This window comes from Xiphophorus hellerii, chromosome 10 (assembly GCF_003331165.1).
Source record: "Xiphophorus hellerii strain 12219 chromosome 10, Xiphophorus_hellerii-4.1, whole genome shotgun sequence".
Lineage (NCBI taxonomy): Eukaryota > Metazoa > Chordata > Actinopteri > Cyprinodontiformes > Poeciliidae > Xiphophorus > Xiphophorus hellerii.
Window position 1 is genome coordinate 7,254,481 of NC_045681.1, and position 21,044 is coordinate 7,275,524.

General features: G+C 42.5%; 1 protein-coding gene across 31 annotated transcripts in view; it reads right to left on the minus strand.

Annotated features, from left to right (window-relative positions):
* The window catches only part of tcf7l2 (transcription factor 7 like 2), a 107,320-nt gene extending 86,539 nt beyond the window's left edge, over positions 1-20,781 (minus strand). For 7 of the 31 annotated variants that reach the window (XM_032573752.1, XM_032573741.1, XM_032573744.1 and 4 more), the window contains exons 1-3: positions 20,112-20,770; positions 19,902-19,968; positions 19,598-19,722 (exon numbers count right to left, since the gene is read on the minus strand). In XM_032573752.1, coding sequence (XP_032429643.1) covers positions 19,598-19,722; positions 19,902-19,968; positions 20,112-20,300 — 381 coding nt within the window. In that variant the 5' untranslated portion in view covers positions 20,301-20,770. Of the gene's footprint in view, positions 1-19,597; positions 19,723-19,901; positions 19,969-20,111 lie in introns of all 31 variants that reach the window. The other 24 variants (XM_032573748.1, XM_032573736.1, XM_032573761.1 and 21 more) reach the window with 13 other exon arrangements.
* Between the last annotated feature and the right edge of the window lie 263 nt (positions 20,782-21,044).

The following is a 21,044-nucleotide window of genomic DNA, read 5'->3' on the forward strand; positions in this document are numbered from 1 at the left end:
ATTCGCTTAAAATAAAAGGTAAGTTGGGAACCAGCAGGATTGTACTTAGACTGATTACACCCAGAAGATCCAGAAACTGGATATTCGGCTAGTAAGTACAGAAAAACCGCAAGAAATACCACTGACAAGGGCGTATTGCTACCACAGATATGGTTAGGAATGGTATAGGAGGTAAGAAAAAGAAATAAAAACAGACAGGGCAGCAGCATAAGGACAGAATAAGAATTAGGGAGTGAGAAATGTAGAAAGCGGAGCGCAAGAGACAGAAGACGGGGGGAAGAAAATTCACAATGATGACACGTAAGTGCAAAGAGCGATTAAGGATTTACTTTCAAAAGGACTCCCATTGATCTTTTTTGATAGACCCGCAATAAATCAAACCAGATTGACTCGCATGAGAACCAAGCCTAATCCTTTAGTCAGATCCAGGAGAACTCCAACCAAACCAGCTGTTAATTTAGGCTTTACAAGATAAAGCGAGAGAAATCCAACCTGATGTACCCTAGGGCAGAGGCTTACATCATCTCTGTAAAGCAATCAACTTATTGCCAGTTTGGAGAGGTAATCAGAGCACATACTGAGCGGGAGAAAAAGGGAAAGGGGAGGGATGGCTGGCCAGAGGAAGTGGAAAAAGAAAGGAAGACAAGAGCTGGCTGAAGAGGCTCAAAAAACAGATGAGCATTGATATATGGCAGAAAATGATCTATTTTTCTGGATAATGAGCAGATAAGCAGAGCTTTTAAATAACTGCAAACAAAGTGTTTACCCAGTTGAACTCAGTTCATCGACCCGGTTTGAAAGTGAAACAGAAACTTGCAAACAGAAGCTTTCCTAGCTGGGAGTGGAAGATGGATTCAGTCCCCCATCCCGCCCTCAACATCACCCTATAATTTCCCTGGAGGCCAGCCCAGACCTCGTCCCCATCCCCAGTGGCCAGTGCCACCCTAGCTGGGTCCTACCAGTCGTACTGTGGCGGCACCAATGTAAACCATAGTAATTAAATTGCTTATTTTTGTCTGGTGGGGAAAGAAAAAAAAGGAGGATTTTTTTTCCCCCTTCTGAGCTGTAAGCTAGAGAGTATTGCAAAAAACCATCCAGGCTTCACAGAGTAAATCATGTTGATGTCTCTCTTTCAGGTGTATTGGGATTTTTTTGTATGGTCGATATGGTTCATTGCCCAGAGCGGCACAGCTTAGGGGCAGTTGACCCAAAGAAAGCAAAACAAAAAAACATATGTCTGTCAACTGCCATCAAACAAATTTTCTATTGCTTTTCACATGTTTAGCTATTCACAAAAGGGAAGAATGAGTGTCAGTAGCTGAACACTTTTGGTGGCCAATGACAGTATGGTGGTATCTAATTCACAACTTTAAAGTCATCTCTGAATTAAACCACTATTTCAATTTAAGAAATTTGGACAACATTTAATCTCTAGCAAAAATCTAAAATACAAAGAACAGAGATTGCTTAAAATTGTTTTTATTTAATGAAATATCTAAAAAAAAAAAAAAAAAGGGGGGGGGACATTTTGAATTAGACTTAGCTTGTGGTAACTGCACTATATAGAGTGGTCAAACCTGAGCCAAATTATTGATTACAGACTCTATGTGTGTTTGAGCAACAAGAACCATTTCCAGGAACCTGGGCAGTTTTCTGGAGCTGTTACTTATTTCTACTGCATTTACAGGAATGAAAATAAATTGCCAAGCTAAATCTGTATCCTCCAGTAAATACCATGTAAGGAAGGCAGCACGTATCAGGAACTTTTGAATGAAGTTGCATGAAAGGAAAGTGTTAAATAATGTGAACTGGTTCAATTTTTCTGTTACTTTTAGCTGTAATAGAGAATAAATCACTGATGTCTGAAAAGAGGGAGTAAATCCATCAATTGAAGTAATATTTCAAGTGTTGAAATTGTTTATGTTCTGCAGGAGAAAAAACAACCACAACTCCACTGGATCATTAACAGACTTACGTTAGGAAAAGATGTGGTGCATTTAAAGGGCTCACTGAGAGAGCCATTCATGCAAGAATCACTACAGTTCAGTTGCATAGTCCGGGTGTAGGCCTGTCGCAATAAACGATAAATCGATTAATCGTACGATAAATTAAAACTATCGACGTCATTTCAATTATCGGCATTATCGTCTCTCCCGACCTTTTTCTCTTTCTGTTGATGACACCGAATGAAAAAAGGCTCAACTCCGGTGCTCTCCACTGATCCTCCCTTCCTCATTTCCTTAGTGTAAAGCCCAGCGCACACTACACGATCTTAGAGCTGTCGGCCGATTGTCGGCCCATTTTTAAAACCTGACAGATCACACATTAGCCGACAGAAATCCTAGATATAACGGTTCGATCGGGTTCGTTCCTGCCGTGTGGTGTCCAACAATGGGCACAAAATAATGGCTACAAGTCCAGTGAACTAATTTTAAAACCAGGCATTAATCAATGCTTTACTACAATCTACCTGCAATGCATGTGGCTAGTGTCAGCGTAAAGTCCTGACTGAATGAAAATCATTAGAACATATTTACGTCACGTTAACGAAGAACAGCTGAAAAGTTACCGGGTTTATCAACTGCGGTAGCAATTTCGCTCCAACTCCTCCCCTTGTCATTTCTATATTCTTTGCATGTTGAATAAACATTACTGTTGTTTCCACGTCGGCTGGACTTCGGGTTGCGCCGTGTCAGCTGTTTGGGATTCCCCTACGTAATTTCCCCTCAGAAAACACGGAGGAGAATCCACTCTTTCTGATTGGCTACCTGTCACTTTCAACAGGCTGCGTTAAGATCCCAGTCGGGGGAAAACCCCTGATTTAGATCGGAGCGGCAACGAGGATCTACCGTAACACACCACACAATCTTAGAAAGACCAAAGGTCTAAGATTGTTGTATGGGGAAAAATAGGAGCAAAAAATCATGTAGTGTGAACTATTGCATCAGGTAGTCGATGTGCCCGTCTTCTCTATTTAAATCTAATTATTACTGAAGGGCAACATAGTATACAGACTTCATAATCTGCACTCTTTGGGTTGAATGCAGTATTTATTTCCACTTTGGCTTTATGTTGTTTAGTTTTTATCAAGTACATTTTTTGTTAATGGAGACTGAGAATCCATTTTGTTTTTGGTTGTTTTGTTTATTTAGTTTATCAGCTCCAGTGTTAAATATTCTTTTGAAAATAAAGTGTATCTATCTTTGACAGGAAATCGCATGCATTATTACGTCATTTCCATTAAATCAGTGTAAAAAGGTCTTCAGACAATATTATCGTTTATCGCAATAATTTTTTGAGACAATTAATCGCTCAGCAAAATTTGCTATCGTGACAGGCCTATCGGGGTGTGTGTGCGTGTGTGTGGGTGGGCGTGTGCGTGCGTGTGTGTGTCATCGCGGTACTACAGAGGTTTTACTTCCTCTTCTCAGCATGGTGTGTGTGAAACCGCATTAGGTTGCATAGAGGATAAAGCACAAAAACCGCACATCAACATCCACCAAGTTCAACACACGCTTACTCAAAGACTCATTAGCTCCTCTATCTTCCCCTTGTCTTTAATGTCCTGTGCACAGCGCAAAACAACCAGATCGGGACCGAAATCCAATCATGTCAGGCTCACGTGAGAGCTGAGGAGAAACAGGCCCTGGAGTCTCTGGACTCTGTCCAAGGGAAACCAAACCTCAGGAGCTCAGCAAACCACACATAAAATCAGCAGTCTCTATCCAGCCTACCATGACCCCAGCAGCACACACAGAAACACAAAAACACACACTCTTTGACCCAAGTCTATACTCTCCCGGTTACAGTGCCTGCACACAGGGATCATGCCGACCTAAGCGGGGAGACTCTGGAGTTACCAAATTGAGCGAGGCTTGGCGACTTGGGCTTTGACGTGGGCTCGTTGGTGTGTGTATGCATGCAGGAGACAACCATGCTGCCACTTAAGCTCAGCTCACATCAGCCTGTGCTATCTTTAGCAGCTGGGTTAAACTTTTAAAACGGCACAACAACTCTCACCCCACCTCCCACCGAGCCAGAGTTCCCCTCACTTCAAGCAAGACAGCCTGGCTCTTTGGCAGCGGCTGCCCACTGGCCACAAGGTCACACGATTAATTACACAGAAAGTGGTAATCTCACCAGACAGATGGCAAGCAGGCCGGAGCTCAATTACTTTATGCCCAATTGAATCATTACTTATGTTATTTACCAAAATGTGGCACAGTGAAAAACACCGCAAAAACAGGATTTGAGATGCGTCAGGCAGGAGGTGGGAGGGATGGGACAGAGAGGCAGATGTACTTCCCAAGCAACTGTGACTCGGATCAAAAAGCGTGAAGACTACAAGCATGACTCTGTTAGCTTTTGGGAAAAATTGGAAGTTTAATGCAGCGGTGCTGAGTGCCAGAAAAAACAGATCTTTTCTTTTCTGAAACCCAGAACTGGTACAGAACATCGGCCCATGTGGAAACAGACGGCTCCCGGCAGCTCCGCTGAGGAAACCGCATGACAAGGGCAATTTAAAATGTTAGGAAAGTGTCTGTTTCTTAAAAGAGGGTCAGGAAAAGAAGAGAGGGAGAGAAAGAGACAAAAAGGCAGGGCTCTGGTTTTCCAGAGTTTTCTTTTCCTCTTAAGGGCGACTGGTTCAACATTGGGAAAGAAACCCTGCAGGCTCGCCTCTTTTCCTGAAAAGCCATGAACGGCAAGTGCGAGCAGTCTCATCTCTACATTCACCCCAGTTCCCTGTAGATGCCTTCCTCTTCGCTCATCGTTTCTTCGCTCATCCTGCCAACGGCTTCTGTGAACAATTAGAGGTTGAGTTTCCCAGCGTTTATGACCGCAGCATCGCTATCTCTGGCCAGGAAGCTCAGCTGGCTCACAGCGAGAGACAAGATTCCCCCTCAAGTTCAGGTCTGACGTTCAGCGGGGCGTCTGCCGGCCTGTTTATGATTTACCACAGCCACAGACCTAAATGATGGCAAAATGAGTGTGCTGACTCGACTCGTAAATGTCAAACGTGAAAGATCTCTGAATGGGGGAGGACTAGCTAGTATTTCTCTGCCAATCGTCAATTGTCAGAGAAATACTAGATCAACAAATGAATGTTGCAAAACACAGTTTTCAAAGACGTGTATATAAAAATAGTCCATGGTTGCTTAAAATTAGCTTTGAAAATTTCCGCTGCATGGGAGAAAGGGTTGGGAGTTCATTCCTATCAGGAACACAGATGCAGATCATGTATATGCCTTGATCCCAATCGGAAAGTCCCTACTCAATACCTGAAATTGCATCACAATATCCCTGCTACTTAGGTACAGGTGGGAAATTTTTCAAAGCTCACTGAAGCAAAAGTGTAAAAACTTGTTGCGTTTATCTTGTACAACTGCTGATTATAACAAATCTGAAAGTCCTCTTCTGACTGGGAACAGTTTAGAGGCCCGTTTTCCCAATTGTAAAATGATATCCAGGATCACTGAGAGCACTTCCAAGATTTTTTCCCCCTGTCTGAGTCAGGGTGAGGAATTCCACTGGCTAATAGATGGTAGACAGCAGTTGTTCTCCCATGGGGTGGGAGAGGGGCGGCAGTAAGCACTTGGGAAGAAACTCCTAGGCAAATCTGGAGAATGCGATGCCAAGATCTGCAAATTTGCAGCTCAAGATCTTGGATATTGAAGAATTCATGTTTATCTCAAAAGGTGGGGGGAAAAGTTGTGAATCTTGTCTGAGAAGAACTTCCAAACTATATAACCTTTAAACAGAGAGAAGGACACTGGTTTCCTGCTTCATTGATCAGTTGTGCTTTTGATCAGTATGGAAAAAAACAATCTAATGCAATGAAACACAGATTTTAGATGTTTACACATAAATACTGAGAGATTTATATCATTGCAATGACAAAAAGTAGGGTCATCTACTGCAGTTTGTCATTGCAGAGACAGATGAATGAATGTGTTTTATTGAATTCCTTCTGTCCAAGGATTCTTGTTGATGCCGTTTGCCAGTGGCCCACACATAACCGTGGACCGTGCAGTCTTCTCCCCCAGCTGCTGTGCGGCAGGCATGGGTGGCACCTGTCTTTAAAAAGCCTTGGCATTCACTCCGACTCCGGTTTCTTGAGGACGACTGCCTCGTAGTCAGGTGACACATGCTAACGTGCACTTTCCCTGACACGGATCACAATCCGACCAACTAAACAGAGAGGCACTCGAGCACGATGGCAGCCACTTAAACAGCTTTGGCTTTGCAGCGAGGGAGGTCATATTCTCTCACTTCTCTCTCTCTCCCTCCCACTTTCTGTCTGATAGAGAAACCCTGCCCACGATTCAGGCTGCGGCTTGAAGCTGTAAACCAAAGCTTCCCTCAACGCCTCGCACCCGCCCGGCTACACTCTAACCACTGTTTTTGCATACCACTCAGCTTGTGTAACCATTCAGTGGGTTTTGAACCACCAAAACAATGGCTGTTTAACAGACCAGGCAGGCTAAAGTGATCTAATGTCAGTGTGCCGTGATCTTTAACAGATACAAGGAACCCTAGTAAAAACCACTCAAAGCATTAAGAATCAAATTTAGGGCATTCAATGTCAGTGTTATTTACTACTTAGTGAATCAAAGCTGGAAGCTGAAATTGCTTGGGTCTAGCATGGGTACACCTGCTGCATAGAAAAAAGCAGTCATTTAACTTGGGATGGTGGTGATGGTGGTGAGCTGGGAGGTTGCTGACAGGACCTGATTGAGCTCTTGGTATGGCAAAACACTCTGGCACTCACTCTGCTGCCCAGCAGACCACAGCCACGTTTCCGCACCTCATTTGCAAAGCAATTCCGTTTCCCTCCCACTCGGTGCGCTCAGTGAATCTTTTTGTCATTTCTACAAGCAGGCTCCATTGGCCTTGTCCACTGAGATGCCAAGCATCATGGAGTTGGGAAGAGAGTGCAACCGGGTCTCAAGGAGACTGCTCCGCATCCTGAGAGCATCTTCACTTGAAGCCCCCTCCTCCCCTCTATCTTACTGGTCCAACACACACTCATCCATTCCCCTGCCTGACTAATGTGCCCTGACACTCGTACATCACCCGTAAATTGGCCAAATGAATTAACCACGGCCCCTGCTTAGCTTTACGGGCTTTAAATTGATTTTCTCCTTTCCAGGTCTGTCCAATAATTGCATTTATCCATCTTGTTGAAGCCAGGTTTACACACCCGCACAAAGATCATGCCAATCCCCCGGATACATTTTCCGCTCTGGTGGCAAGAGTGTGAGAGATTTGTCATTGGATCATAACAGGTAATTCAAACAACAATTAGCCTGACACCGCCATCGTACGTCAATGTCTGGACCCTGGCTGGACAGGCCCTCGCTAAGAGCAATAAGATGCTTTCCACCTCTTCATCTGTCTATGTGTTACCCTCCTCATCTGTCTCGGAGTGACGAACAGAGCCCTGTAATACTTCTTTTATCTACCATTCAAGCCTCCAGGTTAAAACAGCAAACACCCACAGCAGGGAAGAAAGTAGCAGCTACAGGGTCCAGTTATTCACAGACTGATTCAGACCAAAAGAAGCAGAGCTATGAGCATCAGTGGGGGTCATCTCCACACTTGTGAGTGTTTGAACAGAAGTGCATTAGACACTGGAGGAGGGGGTAAGGGGGCAATGGACAATTCAGCTATGTAAACATGCAGCAACTTCCTTCCCTCCAGTCCTTGAGGCCTTGCACTGAGACAAGTCACTGTTCAAATAGAACACACAGCATTCCTGTGCCTGGGCCCCGGCCAGCTGCTGCATCCTAACTGCAGGCTGGCCTGCCCGCCTGAGCAGAGACAGACACAGGCCTTACACCGGCAAGGGTCATCCACAACAAACAAAGACCTTTTATACACATCCAAGCCTAGATTCATCTCCTGGAAAACGCTCCCGAGGGCCTGGGATGCTAACTGCTGGTAATTGCTGACCGACACGGTCCGGTGGACCTCCCAAGGAAGAGAGATTAGTGAAAATCATCCCAACCCTGAAGGATCCTTCCTGAAACTGCTTGATTCCATGTATAATGACAAAGCTGGAAATTTATCTTTATTATTTGAAATATGCAAAGCAAGGCAGACAATAAAGATAGAGGAAGCAGTAAAGAGGAGATAAAAAAGCCTCCTGGTTCTAAAGTGCATGGTGACGTGCATCACATGACACAAAGGCCATGTCTGTTTAGCGATGCTCGTCTCCACCCTTAACTTTCATTATAACTGCTGCACGGAACTTGACCTTTGGCTTACTTACCAAGGGACAGTAAACACCTTTATGTGAGAAAGCGGATTCAAAAAGGGTCTAAAACAAAAACAATACAACGGACTACTTTAGTATTTTTAACCAAACTGAAAAACAATCTTAAAAAAACCCTAAAATCTAAAAACCTAAACTGATCAAACAATCAATATGTTTTATTTTTGTGTCTCATTTACACCACCTGCACACTTCTTGGCAGCCCAAGCAAAAATGTGTAAAAACTGCATCAGGATAGTTTCACTGAAAATTTCACCTGAACTAAGGATATTATTTTTTCAGTAAATCACAGGCTCCACAATTATTTGCACCCATACCATTTCCAATTAAATAAATATGGCTTTGTAATTTATAATAAAGTCTTGACTTTAATAAGTGATGTATGGATCTCAGTGTCACTGGAGTGTATATTTGAAGCCAGAGACAAGTTTTGCTTAGCTATTCTTCGAAATGTGAAAGATGACAGAACGTGTCGTTCACGTAAATCAGGAAGGTGCTGATCTTAGATGTGGTTATATCTACAGCAAAAGCTTATAATAACCAGAACTGTGATAAACAAGGCCGGACAACTTGATAATAAATAAATAAATAAATAATATATGAAAAGTGTGTTGCCCAAAACACTAAGCACAACTATCAGTTCCGGTAATGCTAAAGCATTACACCAAAACTCAGTTTTCAAAGTTAGCAAAAATGGTAAAGCGCTGAGCAAAAAATTAGCTCCACTATTAGCGTTAGTGTGCCTACCACCACTGTTAAAATGTATTTTAAAATTTTTATAAACATTATTGTCAGGGACTCTAATAACTCTGGAGGGTGTCAGATTTCTTGTAGATCCCAATATTCAGAGATCCCCATTAGTTACTTTGGTGGTTTTCATGTCAAATCTGAGGTCTTAATAAAGGGACAGTTAGTGGGGAACCTGCTGGAATAAGACTTTTATTCCATTCAGGCTCAGGACTCATCTTTCAGAAACCAGAATGTAAAATATTCACTCTGATGTTCGCTTGAGCCAAAGCATGTAAATTTAAGTTCTGGAAACATGTGCTGCACCAATCTGTGTTTAATGTTTAACACAGAGATCTAGTGAATCAGCTGTCATTCATTCAGGCTTGGTTTTTATTATGCGATGGCTCCAATCACAGTTTTCCTCATTCTGGACACAGTCTCAGCTGCCAACTGCGGGTCATTATTCCAATCAAACAGCAATTTCAGGGTAGCCAGATTCTATTGTTTTCCGCCTCAGCAGTGCCACATTTCCTGTTGTCTATGTGTTTGTCTCCCACTCCACTTGGTTGGTTTTCCACCTGCAAGTCCATCTCTGTGCATCCCTTCAGGCCGGACAGTAAGGGCCACTCATCTCACCTCGGGACAGTTGTCCAAACAAGATGCTCCTTTCACTCCTGACCCCTCAGGGGAGAATGACAATTGACAATTCACTTCCACGAGTCAATTTGTTCACTTTCAGAGTTGACCCTGAGCGCTGCTGTCACGCTGGCCTCTAACCGCGGAGGATGGAATACACAATGAGTGGGTGCGGGTGACAACAGCCATGGTAAAATCTAAATTATATAATTATATTCCAAAGTAAGACTTCAAAAGTGGCATGAAAGGAGAGGAAATAAATTGAATGAAATGGTTTAAAATTTTTATTAGCAGTCGTTTTGCTCAATGCTGGGTTCTAAAACACAACAAACCAAACTCAGCATGTGCGGACGTGACAGCCTCTTCACATGACATGTTATTTAGTGCTGTACACAAGTTGACAGCTGTCTTTTTATAAGAGGCGCTTTATTATTGTGTGTAAATAGGTTTCTAACAGCTGGTTAAAGAGCTCACATGGGAATTTACTCTTAATCTGTTTTCCATTGGAATTGGTTCATCAACCAGAGGGGGGGGTGAGAAGAAAAATCCAGCACAGTTCCACATTGCAAGGGTAAGGGGGGGTTCATTTTATTAGCCTTGTGCATTTTCAAGTAATCTTGCCAACATTTTTTCTGTTCCAAATCCTGACATAATCCTCAGATTAGTAGATGAAATTATTTCTGCTTGCACCCTTAGAGCTTTACCCTCACCTTTTGCAGCCAGCACCAGATCCACAACTCTTTTTTTTAAATAAAAATAATGCCACAGCTAAACAAGCGGATGTTCATCTCATTAGCGGACTCCCCTTTTCCTTCCAAAAACCCCACATATGCAACCGCGCTCTCGCTCCTCGGAGCTTATCTGGCCACAATTAAAAGTTTAATTAGTGAGATTAAAAATACATCGACTGGAATTTTATCACCTTAAACTCTGGCCATTATGTGTTTAGCTCACGCTTTTGCCTCTTTCCCCATCTGAGCCATTTGTGAGCAGATTATCTGCATGCTGAAAATCCCCTGGCTGCTTTAAGAGCGGAGATATAAACTGGATACAAAAGAAAACAGTTTTCATAATATGTTGCAGACCCTGTGCGACCGAAGAGACGGTGAATAAACACAATGGCTTGCTAAACTATTCACAACCCTTGAATTTTTTTCACATTTGTCATGTTACAACCACAAACCTCCAGGCATTTTACTAGACTTTATGTGATAGATCAGAACAACGTGGTGCACAATTGTGAAAAAAAAGAAAACATGGCTTTCACGTTTTTACCATACAAATCTGAAAAGTGTGGCATGATTTGCATTCAGTCACTGTAGGAAAGTGCTGTGCAGTCCGACTACTTAGTAGGATCTCACATTTTGACGCTAACGCTTTAAAACCATAACATTATAATTGTATAATAGTTGTCTTCAATATTTTGTTGCCTAATGAGTTGTCTTCCAGTATTGCCCATTATTAAACTACAACCATCATCAACTACAACCTTAGGCCACAGGTCAGTTTTCCTATTCCCCCCACAGAATGATGCTTCCACAACCATCTTTCACTGAATGACAAAAAATATATATATTTTGTCCAATTTGACTTGATCACTATTTCTCAATGTCCTCTACATGGCTTTTGGCAAACTGCAAGGTAACATCTGAAGAAAAGGTGTTGCACCTTTATCGGTAGCAGGATGAAGGGAGAATGAATATAAATACATGCCACACTTTCCAGATTTTGAACAATTTTCTATCTGCTTGATTTACTGCTTTGTGTCGGTCCACCACATACAATTAATGTAAGATTTTGTTTGCAACAAACAATTCCAAAGTTATGAGTTAAAAATGCTTCCAATTTTATGTACAAATTCTAATTAGTTTGTAAGGTAAGAGGGTAATTATGCTTCACAGAGCCAAAAAAAAAAACGGCAGATAAAAACAAGTGAAAAGGGTATTAAAAGATGAAATAAGCATGAATGAGATTCTTCCTCCTCGATATTATGTTCCAGGGCATTTTTACCGCATCCGTAACAGGCTGGTGTACCACAGGTGTTCCCTGCACACTGGCACAGCTAGTCATTATCTGGCCCAATGTGATCATTAAGAGCTGAGATGGCAGCGTGGCACCTCCTCCCCGTGTGCGCAGACACATGCATAATCTGGGGGGAAAAAAAAAATCTCCAAAGGAGACTCGAGGATTCTTTATCAGTTGTTGTAATAAAAATAGTTACGAGGAGGAGGAAGGGAGAAGGTGGGGGGCTTCCTTTTTCAGTGAAATTCATGTCAGTGCTGGTGCTCTTTGACCCCTTCCAAACACACTCTGCAGTCCAAACAGAAGGCCTATGCTACCGGAATTCCTCCAGCATCACGGGGGCCCCCCGCACCCAGAGCTTTTAGGGTAGCGTTCATTCTGACGATGACGGCGGTGGGAAAGAGAAACGTGGAAGCAAAGCGGGAAGTGAAGGAGGGCCGGTAAGGGGAGGGGGGGGGCATTCAAAGGCAGAAGCCACACACATGAACACATGCTCGGTCGTCAAGCGATGATTGAAAACTGAACTCTCCTGTTCCAATCCCTCCTCTTTCCCGTTTTCTTCTCCTTCGCACACAGGAAGATAAATGTGAAGCCCAGGGGCACTATTGTTTGGACATCTAACCAGGAACTGTCGCTGCTCTCATTGCCCTGGCATTAACAGCAATTATGCGGTCTATTCAGGCGGCTTTTGTGCGTCCGACCCCCGAACCCGACCCCCCCATACCCAACCGTGGGCCCTTCACTCACACACGCAGAGGCCTAACACACATTTCCCGCTTTTCTCCGCTCCCTCCCACTCCTCTGCTGGTGAACTCATTTGGCTACTGGACCCATCATGAATGAACTTACAGAACTATTCAGGCAGGCAAAAGAACGCACATAGCAAAAGTATTTCTGGACTTGTGTCTGAGCTGAAAGAATGCTTCATTTGAAAGCTGTAAACACAAAGTCAGATGCACACTTTCTGAAAAACAACATTTTTCTTTTCTGTAGGGAAAAAAAAGAAAAAAAACAAAAAAAAAACAGAGAAAAGTCAGGGTGATAATCTCCCAAAACCAGGTCTAACCAAAACCCCACCCATAACCTTTCCATCTAAAAGAAGTAAATCAATAGTCATTACCTTTATCTTTTCTGTAGATGTAGTGCTGCTGCAGTGCCAATAAAAAATATAAAATCTTCAACAATCACTTCAGTTCATCTTATCGCCGTTTTCTGCAAGTTTGCAAAAGGTTAGGCTGATTGGTGCCTAATAAAGCCAAATATGTTTAAAATGTTATATCAGCCATCGACAATTATTCTTATAAGTCAGCGAAAAATCTCGTTACACAGATGCCAAAGTTTTTTTTTTTAATTACATAGAAGTGCTATGGAATTAAATATTGGTGTTTAAAAACTGTTGTTTTCTGACAGGAGGAGGAGCAGGACTTGTCTGAGTAATAAAGACGTATGAACGACTCCATGTAACGCTATGTTTGATGAGGAGAGGGAGACATGAAAAGATAAGCAGAGACATGTGGGTGGATACCTGGTTGCAGGTGCTACAGCGCTCAGGGAGTAATAAAAACAAACCAGATTAAGCTGATAAACATAATCAATTTAAATGTCTTGCACCAGTAAAACTTGCAACATAATTTGTTTTGGAGTTTTCTTTTGGGGAAAAAGCAAACACTGATGGATCAGTCTATTTCATTTTTTATGTTTTAGCAAAGTGCAGTTCCGACTAAACGTTTTTTTATCCTGAAAAATAAAATCGGAAGGATATAGAGGTGATAGTTTTGGTACAAAACTTTTTTCTAAAATATTGGAAATTCGTAACTAAAATTTAAAATGACCTACAGTTTTTCTGAATCTTGAGGTGGGATGAGCTGCTGGAAATTTTTTTTCTGAAGTGACGTGAGCTTAATGTGAAAAGTCTCAGAACCACTGCGACCAACAGCGGCATTGGCATTATTGCTTTTAGTTTAATTTCTTAAAAAATCTTTTTTTTAAATCTAGCTAACACAACAACATTTGAAGAATATTGGTAGTTTTTTACATGTTATTCTAGTAAAAACAGGTTTTTAAACAACTTAATTCACCTTTCAACATAAATGACACAGGTAACCATTAGAGAACAATCTTGTTCCAGTGAAAACTTACTTTGGATTCAGTTCAGTTCAGTAATGCCTTATAAAATGTAGCAGTCAGTCTTACAACAAACTTAGAGAGGCTTCTGATTGAAGACAACTGCTATATGACAGCCCCATGACTGTCCTGACATGCTAACAGCTCAATATCTGGGCAGCAGAGTTCATATTCCACAGTAACATGTCCTGGATGAAACCATCAGCTGTTGGCTAGCTCTGCTAGTCCACCTCATCTGCTTTAGCCACTCCCCTTTCAATCTCTGTCTGGCCGTTTGGTTAGAAAGCCGATCAGTGAGATGTTGGAGTAGGGGATATGATGCTTGCCCGTTTGAACTTCCTCCTTCTCTCTGCTCTTTGATCCTAAACATTTCTATATTCTCTTCACTCTATTTATTCCTATATGGCACCAGTTTCTGGTTATTTTTCATTTAGTGATAATCTATAAAAAGACGTAAAATGACCTACTCTGAATGAGGCAAAGAGAACATGTTTGGTGTGTTTTTTTAAGGCATTGCTTAAGAAGATGGTTTGAAAGGACTGGCGACACCTGCACAGGTATCAGGGCCTCCTAATAACAATCCACAGTCCTCCAAGTATGTATGATTTTTAGCACGTTCACCATTTATTCAAAACACACATTTTCTTGAGGCAAAAAATTTAATTAAAGATAGATATGCTGTCAAAGCTTCTGCTCTTGGATGTAAACGTGTTGGGATTGTTTTAGACCCTATACAGCTGGATATAAATTGGACATGATGTGAAATAATTTGATTCAACATCTGTTGTAATTTGGTGTAACACAAATAAAGTGAGTTGGAACTGCTGACTAACGAGAAGCGGTAAATAAACACAACACCTGTACACAGATCTAGCTGGTCGCTACATGCTCACGTATGCACACAGAATCGTTTTATTTCCATGTTCGATGGAGCACCCACCCCCCACTCGACCCCCACCCCGAGCCCCGAGGGCCACGGCAATGCTACCCTATATTTAACAGATGACACAAGTTGCATTCCAGATGTACAGTGCTATCTTTGTGTTTCGCTCTATAGAAATTCACCGAAGAGGCAAAGGAGAAAGCAGAAGAGGAAGAGGGTTACGCTCACTCTTAACGGGGGGGAGAGAAAGGGAAAGAGACCCCAATGCACAGCTGCTTAACTAACTAATGCTTTCCACTCCCCCCCACCTTCCTCCCTCACTCAGATACAGAAAAGCAGAGCAGGCTCACTGACAGAAACAAGGAGAGATACAAAAAGGTGAAAATGGATTTGTTCATTTAAAGAATAATTCGTTTGACCGGCCTGCGCTCTGTGTTAATGAGTAACAGGCGTAATCTGTCACACCGCAGTCAAAATTAGGCCTCAGATTAGCAGCTATTGCATTAAAAACCCTGAAGTCAGTGATTTAATTTAAAAGAAAGAAAACAAAACAAAACAAAAAAAAAACCAGGAGGTCCAAACCAGACTTGAGTGCAGCTGCTACACCCAAACGCGGCTCGCAGTGCCACCAGGGAGCCACTGCTCCCTTCGCACTAGTTTAAAATCTGATGAGAAACACACCCCGCTAGGTTTTTTTTTTCCTGCCTCCGTGTTGTTTTGAGCAGCCAGACAGATCAACGATGTGCTGACATCATCGGCATTAGACAATTAAAGCCCCACTTATATTTTACATTTTACACACACACATGCACACACACGTCCTCTGTAAATATTTACAGCATAAATATTTTTATTCCCATTCATTCGCTAACAAAACCTCACTGTACTGACCCCCCTCCCGCCCCGCTCCACCCCTCCTCGCCGTCCCTACATCTGCGATTCATTGACTTTACAATTTACCACATGTCGAGATGGGAGAGGTCGAGCCTCGAACTGAATCACGGCGCAAATATGCGAATGATTTATTGTTTTTCAAAAAAATAAAAAAATAAAATAAAAACCCTGGCCGATTTAGAGCAACACCACTTCTTTTTTTTTATTATTCCAGAGCCTTACTCCTATTGGCAGACCATGAACAATTACAGTTTGGACTAATTAAGCTCCGAGAATGTTGCTGCGCACCGCTAATGTCAAGCAGACCCCAATTTCAATTTAATGGTGCCAAACTTTGCTTCCCAGCTCCCTCCCACTTCCAGCTCTCCAACTTAACTCCTTAAATCCAAAGCAGATTGTACTTTTTTATGGGTGTTTATTAAGTCGAAGAAAATAAATAAAAAATAAGGACCTTTTTTTTCCCCCTCTTATGCCCGCACAGAATGAAGAGAGAAAGAGACAGAGACAGGAGGAGAGAGAGAGGGAGAGGAGGTGGGGGTGGATCGGAGAGCGGGAGCCGCTTCCGCCATACTTTGTAAACAAAAGTGATTTGCAAGACAAAAGGAGCGCAACCTTCCGAGTAAATTCTGCAGCTCGGAGGGGAGGGAAAAAAAAAAACCCAGCAGCAACGTTGTGCCATAAAAAAAAAAAGCCCCGCGGACACCAATTAGGCCCGATTAACATGTAAAGCCAATTTGATAAGGTGTGGGCCCTATCCTCTCAAATCCGCATTAAAACCCATCTTTTCCTCCTCGTTGCAGCCAAAAATTCCATTCATACCAGCCAAACACACATAATCCATATGATATGCCATTGTTATGCTTATGTTGCTCACGTGTTGTTGGAAAGATACGGTCTGCTGTCACTTTATTACAGATAAGGCCACACCAATACGGTACGGCACAAAAGGAGGTGTTACATTCACTTAGAATTATGTTATTTCCTATTTGATGAAAATTAGTGAGGGTGAGTTGGAGTGGATTTAGTAAAAAAAGAAAAAAAGGAAAAAAAAAATAAAGCAAAGGAAGCCTTTTTACCACTTTTACCGCTACCATTTTTTCATTTCAGGTAGCGTTTTCATCCCCCCACTTCCACAAGTCTGCCCAACCTCTACTTGTTCTTTTATAAACTAATCGTAATTACATGTCGAAACTCAAAACCCCCGCCAAATGTCTCAGCGGGCACGGAGAAATACGGAGGGCCAGGAGTGGCGTTAAATATCTTAACATTCATAAGTCCAAGAGGCACTTAAAAAAAAAAAAGAAAAGAAAGCAGGGCGGATTTACGGCTCGAAGCAGGAGAGCTGGCCGCCCAGATCCCCCCCAATTCTTCCCTCCCTCGGCCTCAGCGTCTCCAGACCTGTTGAGGTGTGATGTTAGCCCACATCACCGGAGTTAACCCGCCAGCTGCTTCTTCTTCTTCTTTCGTTTTTTTTTTTTTTTTTATGTTCTCCCCTAGAAGCCCCTGCGTTAGCAACGGCAGGAAACAAAAGGTGAACGCGAAAGGAGATGGAAAACCGGGGGTTGAACTTGGCAGGCCACTTCCCCAATTCAACCTGCACCCAGTGATTCAGCAGGCCTTTGTGTGGGGGGTTTTAAGGAGGAGGGGGCAGACCGCTGGGAGGAGGAGACGAGAGGAGGAGAGCTTTTAAAGCCCGGGCACAGCTTCATGTCAAATTGCTTAAATGATCCTAAATTGTGAGCCTCCTCGGATTTAGGTGGTAGGAAAAACAAATTCTCGCCAGTTATGGCTCCCAGAGGTCAGGCAGCCTCATGCAGGAATTCTTTTTTCCCGCCTCTTGGGTCACGCAAACACAGAAATAACACAAACAATTTAAGATGTCCGAACAGATTAGGTGAAATGCAATCTGGTGGATGTGAAGGAGGAAATATTTTCAATTTCCAATTTAAACATCTGTTTAAATCATTTCAATTATATTCAGCAAACACACATCGCCGAGGAAAGCGAAAGGGAACAGATATGGAGGAAAAATCCGAGAATCAAAGGCTTCTTATGACAAGACAGTCTCATTCTAATAACACCGGCAGCAGTCATATTCGGAGCCTAACGTGACATGTTAGGGAGGAAGACAGCTAATCAATGTTCAGGTGAATTATTTATCCCGGCTTTAAATTTAATAGATTTATATTACAGCCACCGCCGACTTCAAAAGCTCCAGCAGCTCGGACACACAGGGCGCCGCAGTCGGAGGGGGAGCCGAGGCAAGGAGGTACAGTAAGAGCCCGAAAAAAAAAAAAAAAAACCTATTCAGTTGCGTTCGTTGTGATTATCGGTTTTAATGTCGTGTCGCTGCGTGCAAATAAGCACCTCGTCTTACTTTTGCTATGATGACATAGGTAATAAATCACAGCGCACAATTTAAAACAAAAACAAAAACAAACACACCCTTCCTTTTGTCAGTTCTGTGTGAAAATGGGAGATTCATGGGCAGGATGAGCAGAGCAAAGGTGGATCGCGTCTCAAAGGAGCATCTCTTTAGATGCATTACAAAATGTGCTGTTTTATCTAACTGTTGCATGATGGCAGCAAGCGCTCGCCAGGCTGCAGGACACATTGCTGTAATATTCATAAAGAATAAAAAAAGCTGCTCTATTGAAACAAGGAAGTCCTTCACTTCAAAATCAGCCTCGACGCTGTGAATGCGAGTTTGTGTCAGAGCCTGATGATGAGAGTAACGAGTGACTAATTCCACATACCAGCCGGCAGCATTATCGAGGCTGACAAAATGTGCTCTCCTGTGCGGAAGACACTCACACACACACCCCCACACATGCACACACAATCACATAAAGAGATATGAAGACATGGTGGGCAGCCTCACGTGAGACCACGGGCAGAAATTGTGTCAAGCACAAAAGAAAGCATTATGTGCCAAGGTGCGAGTTCATTTTTCAAGGCGTGCACAACAAAAACCAAAAACATGGAGGTAACGAATATCAGTTGAGTAGTTGAGTAATTTCCTAGAGCCTGGTCTTTGCCTTAACCTTGTAGAAAGAGATGACAGGTTCCTAAAGCACAGCAACGCTTCAAAAAAAAAAAAAGAAGAAATTATGCTGCTCATGGTTTGTCTTTGGCCCCATGGGACCAGCTGAGCTAAATGAGTGAGGGTGCATAATTACAACAGGGCTGATTGTGTCAAAATAAATAACATGAATTTGTTTGGTAACAGAGCTTTAAATGATTCTGGGTTTAAAAAAAAAAAAAAAGAAAAGAAAAAAGGCAGCAGATTCCTTTCGGGAAGCAAAAGCGGTAGCATGCAAAACGAAGCAATCTCTAGTGTTAAATAAATCACAACCTAAACAGTAAGTTTGCATTTAATACCAATGCCTTACACATTGATTTTTTTCTTTTTTTTTTTTTTTGCAAAAAGTCAGCATGCAACTTAAAAAAATTATCCATGCAAATCCCTCTCAAAAGCTTATTTGCATATTTGTTGCTTTTTAAAAACACTGTTCCGTGTGTTAGAGAGCCTGTGTAAAAGTGCAGCTCTCTGTAGTGTTGGTGGGGAAATAAAAAAAAAGGGCATTTTTGATGAGGCCATGCAAACACAAATCAGTTGCATTATTTACGAGGAAGGGGGTGAGGGGGATCACGCACTTTTAACCTAATTTTAATACAACACGGCCAAATATTGTTATTAAAAATAAATAGAAAAATACAATACATTTAATTGAACAAAAAATTTCACTCAATTTCCCCTAACATTTATGATTTCAATTTATTTCTTTAACTCTTTAGCACAGTTAGCATGTTAGCTTCCATGTTCAGGAGCGCGGTGCTGTACACTTCAGGAGGAGTTGGAAAACTTGGCTTCCACAATTTATCCTCCCCATTTTTTTCAGCTTTATTTGGGTGACAACGCTGTTTTGGAGCCTCGGTGTGTGTGTGTGTGAGAGAGAGAGAGAGAGAGTGAGAGGAAGAGTGTGTGAGGAGTGTGTGTGCAGATATCCAGCTGGTAAAATAAGTGAACTTACTGTGCGTGCTGTTGGAGAAAGTGATCCGTTGGGGAGGTAGGGGCTGGTGAGATCGGGGATCATTATAAACGGATAGCCCGGGTACGGTGGGCTCTTGAACAGCCCTCCATCTTGCCTTTTCGCAGCTAACATGGCGGGGGGTGGGGGGAGAAGAGGAAAACTTTTAATAAACTGGCCTTGGAATGTGTTTTTTTAATTGTATTAGAGGAAGAAGGCTGCAGGAGACTCCTTCCTCTGTTAAAAACACATAATGTCATGGTTGAGAAAAAAAAACAAAGGTAGGATATTAAAGCAAGAAACTCACCCTCTTCTAAACTTTCCCTTGTTTTGTCTCTGAAAGTTTCAGATCTAGGCGGAGGCCGTCTTTCCGCCTTGAAATGCAACGAAACACAAGGATTGCGTTAAAGTTATAGGGGGCTTTCATGGTGAACTCTATCAAAGTGTGCTAAGAAATGTAGGCCACCCCCTCAAACATGTAATGCGAACTTAGCGGAGCCGATCGATCCGAACTTACCTCCGAGTCCGAAGAGCTGTTCTGATTCGTTTCCGACTCGTTTACGAGCGAAGATTTGACGTCTGCTAAATCCCTTTCTGCCGAGGAATTCTCCGAGATTTTCTCCTCCTGCTCCCCTTCGTCTTTGAACGAAATCATCTCATCGTTTGCGCCCAGATCGTCCCCTCCACCGCCGTTGAGCTGCGGCATTTTCCCCCCGAGCAGAAGAATCGTTCTCGGGTCGAAAAAAAACCACCAAAAAGTTTCAAACCCTTGATCTCTGCGAGCTCGAAAGTCCGCGAGTTTTAAGTTTTCGGGGGGGTTTTCTTTTTAAAAGAGATGGTCTTCGTATTGGCGTTTTCCAAAAGCTCTGGTATATAAAACTCAAAAACACAAGGGGGGGAAAAAGAAGGGGGAAAAATGTTGGCAGAAAAATGGGGAAGCCGGAGAAGGAGCCGAGCCGCTCGGATTGAGTGAGTTGAAGTTGGTCGGAGTGGTTTTCAGTTCAAAGGCGGCGCTGATTGACAGATAGAGAGGGATGGAAATAGAGAGAGTCTGGATTCGGGATTATTGACAGGGAGAAACACACAAGAAACTAATGAGATTCAAACAGGGAGGGACTTGAAGTGACGTTTTCATAAATAGGAGGAAAAAAAAAGAGAGAGAGAGTGAGGGAGAGTGGAGGGAGTGCTGGTTGGAGGAAGCCGGCTGCAGCGAAAAAGCATGTGAGGAGTGAAAATGCCAGTTTGGGAGTAGGACAGCGATGGTAAAATAGCAGGAAGATATAGGAGTTGCTTGCAAATGTGGATTAAACGCACATATGGGCGGTCTCTCAGCGCGAAAAAAAGGAAGCAATGAAAAGAAGGTACTTTTATGGAGCTCCAAAAGTGCCATAATTACATAAAGAGAAATAATAAATAAAGGATTTATTCCTGAAATGTCAGTTTTTGAAAT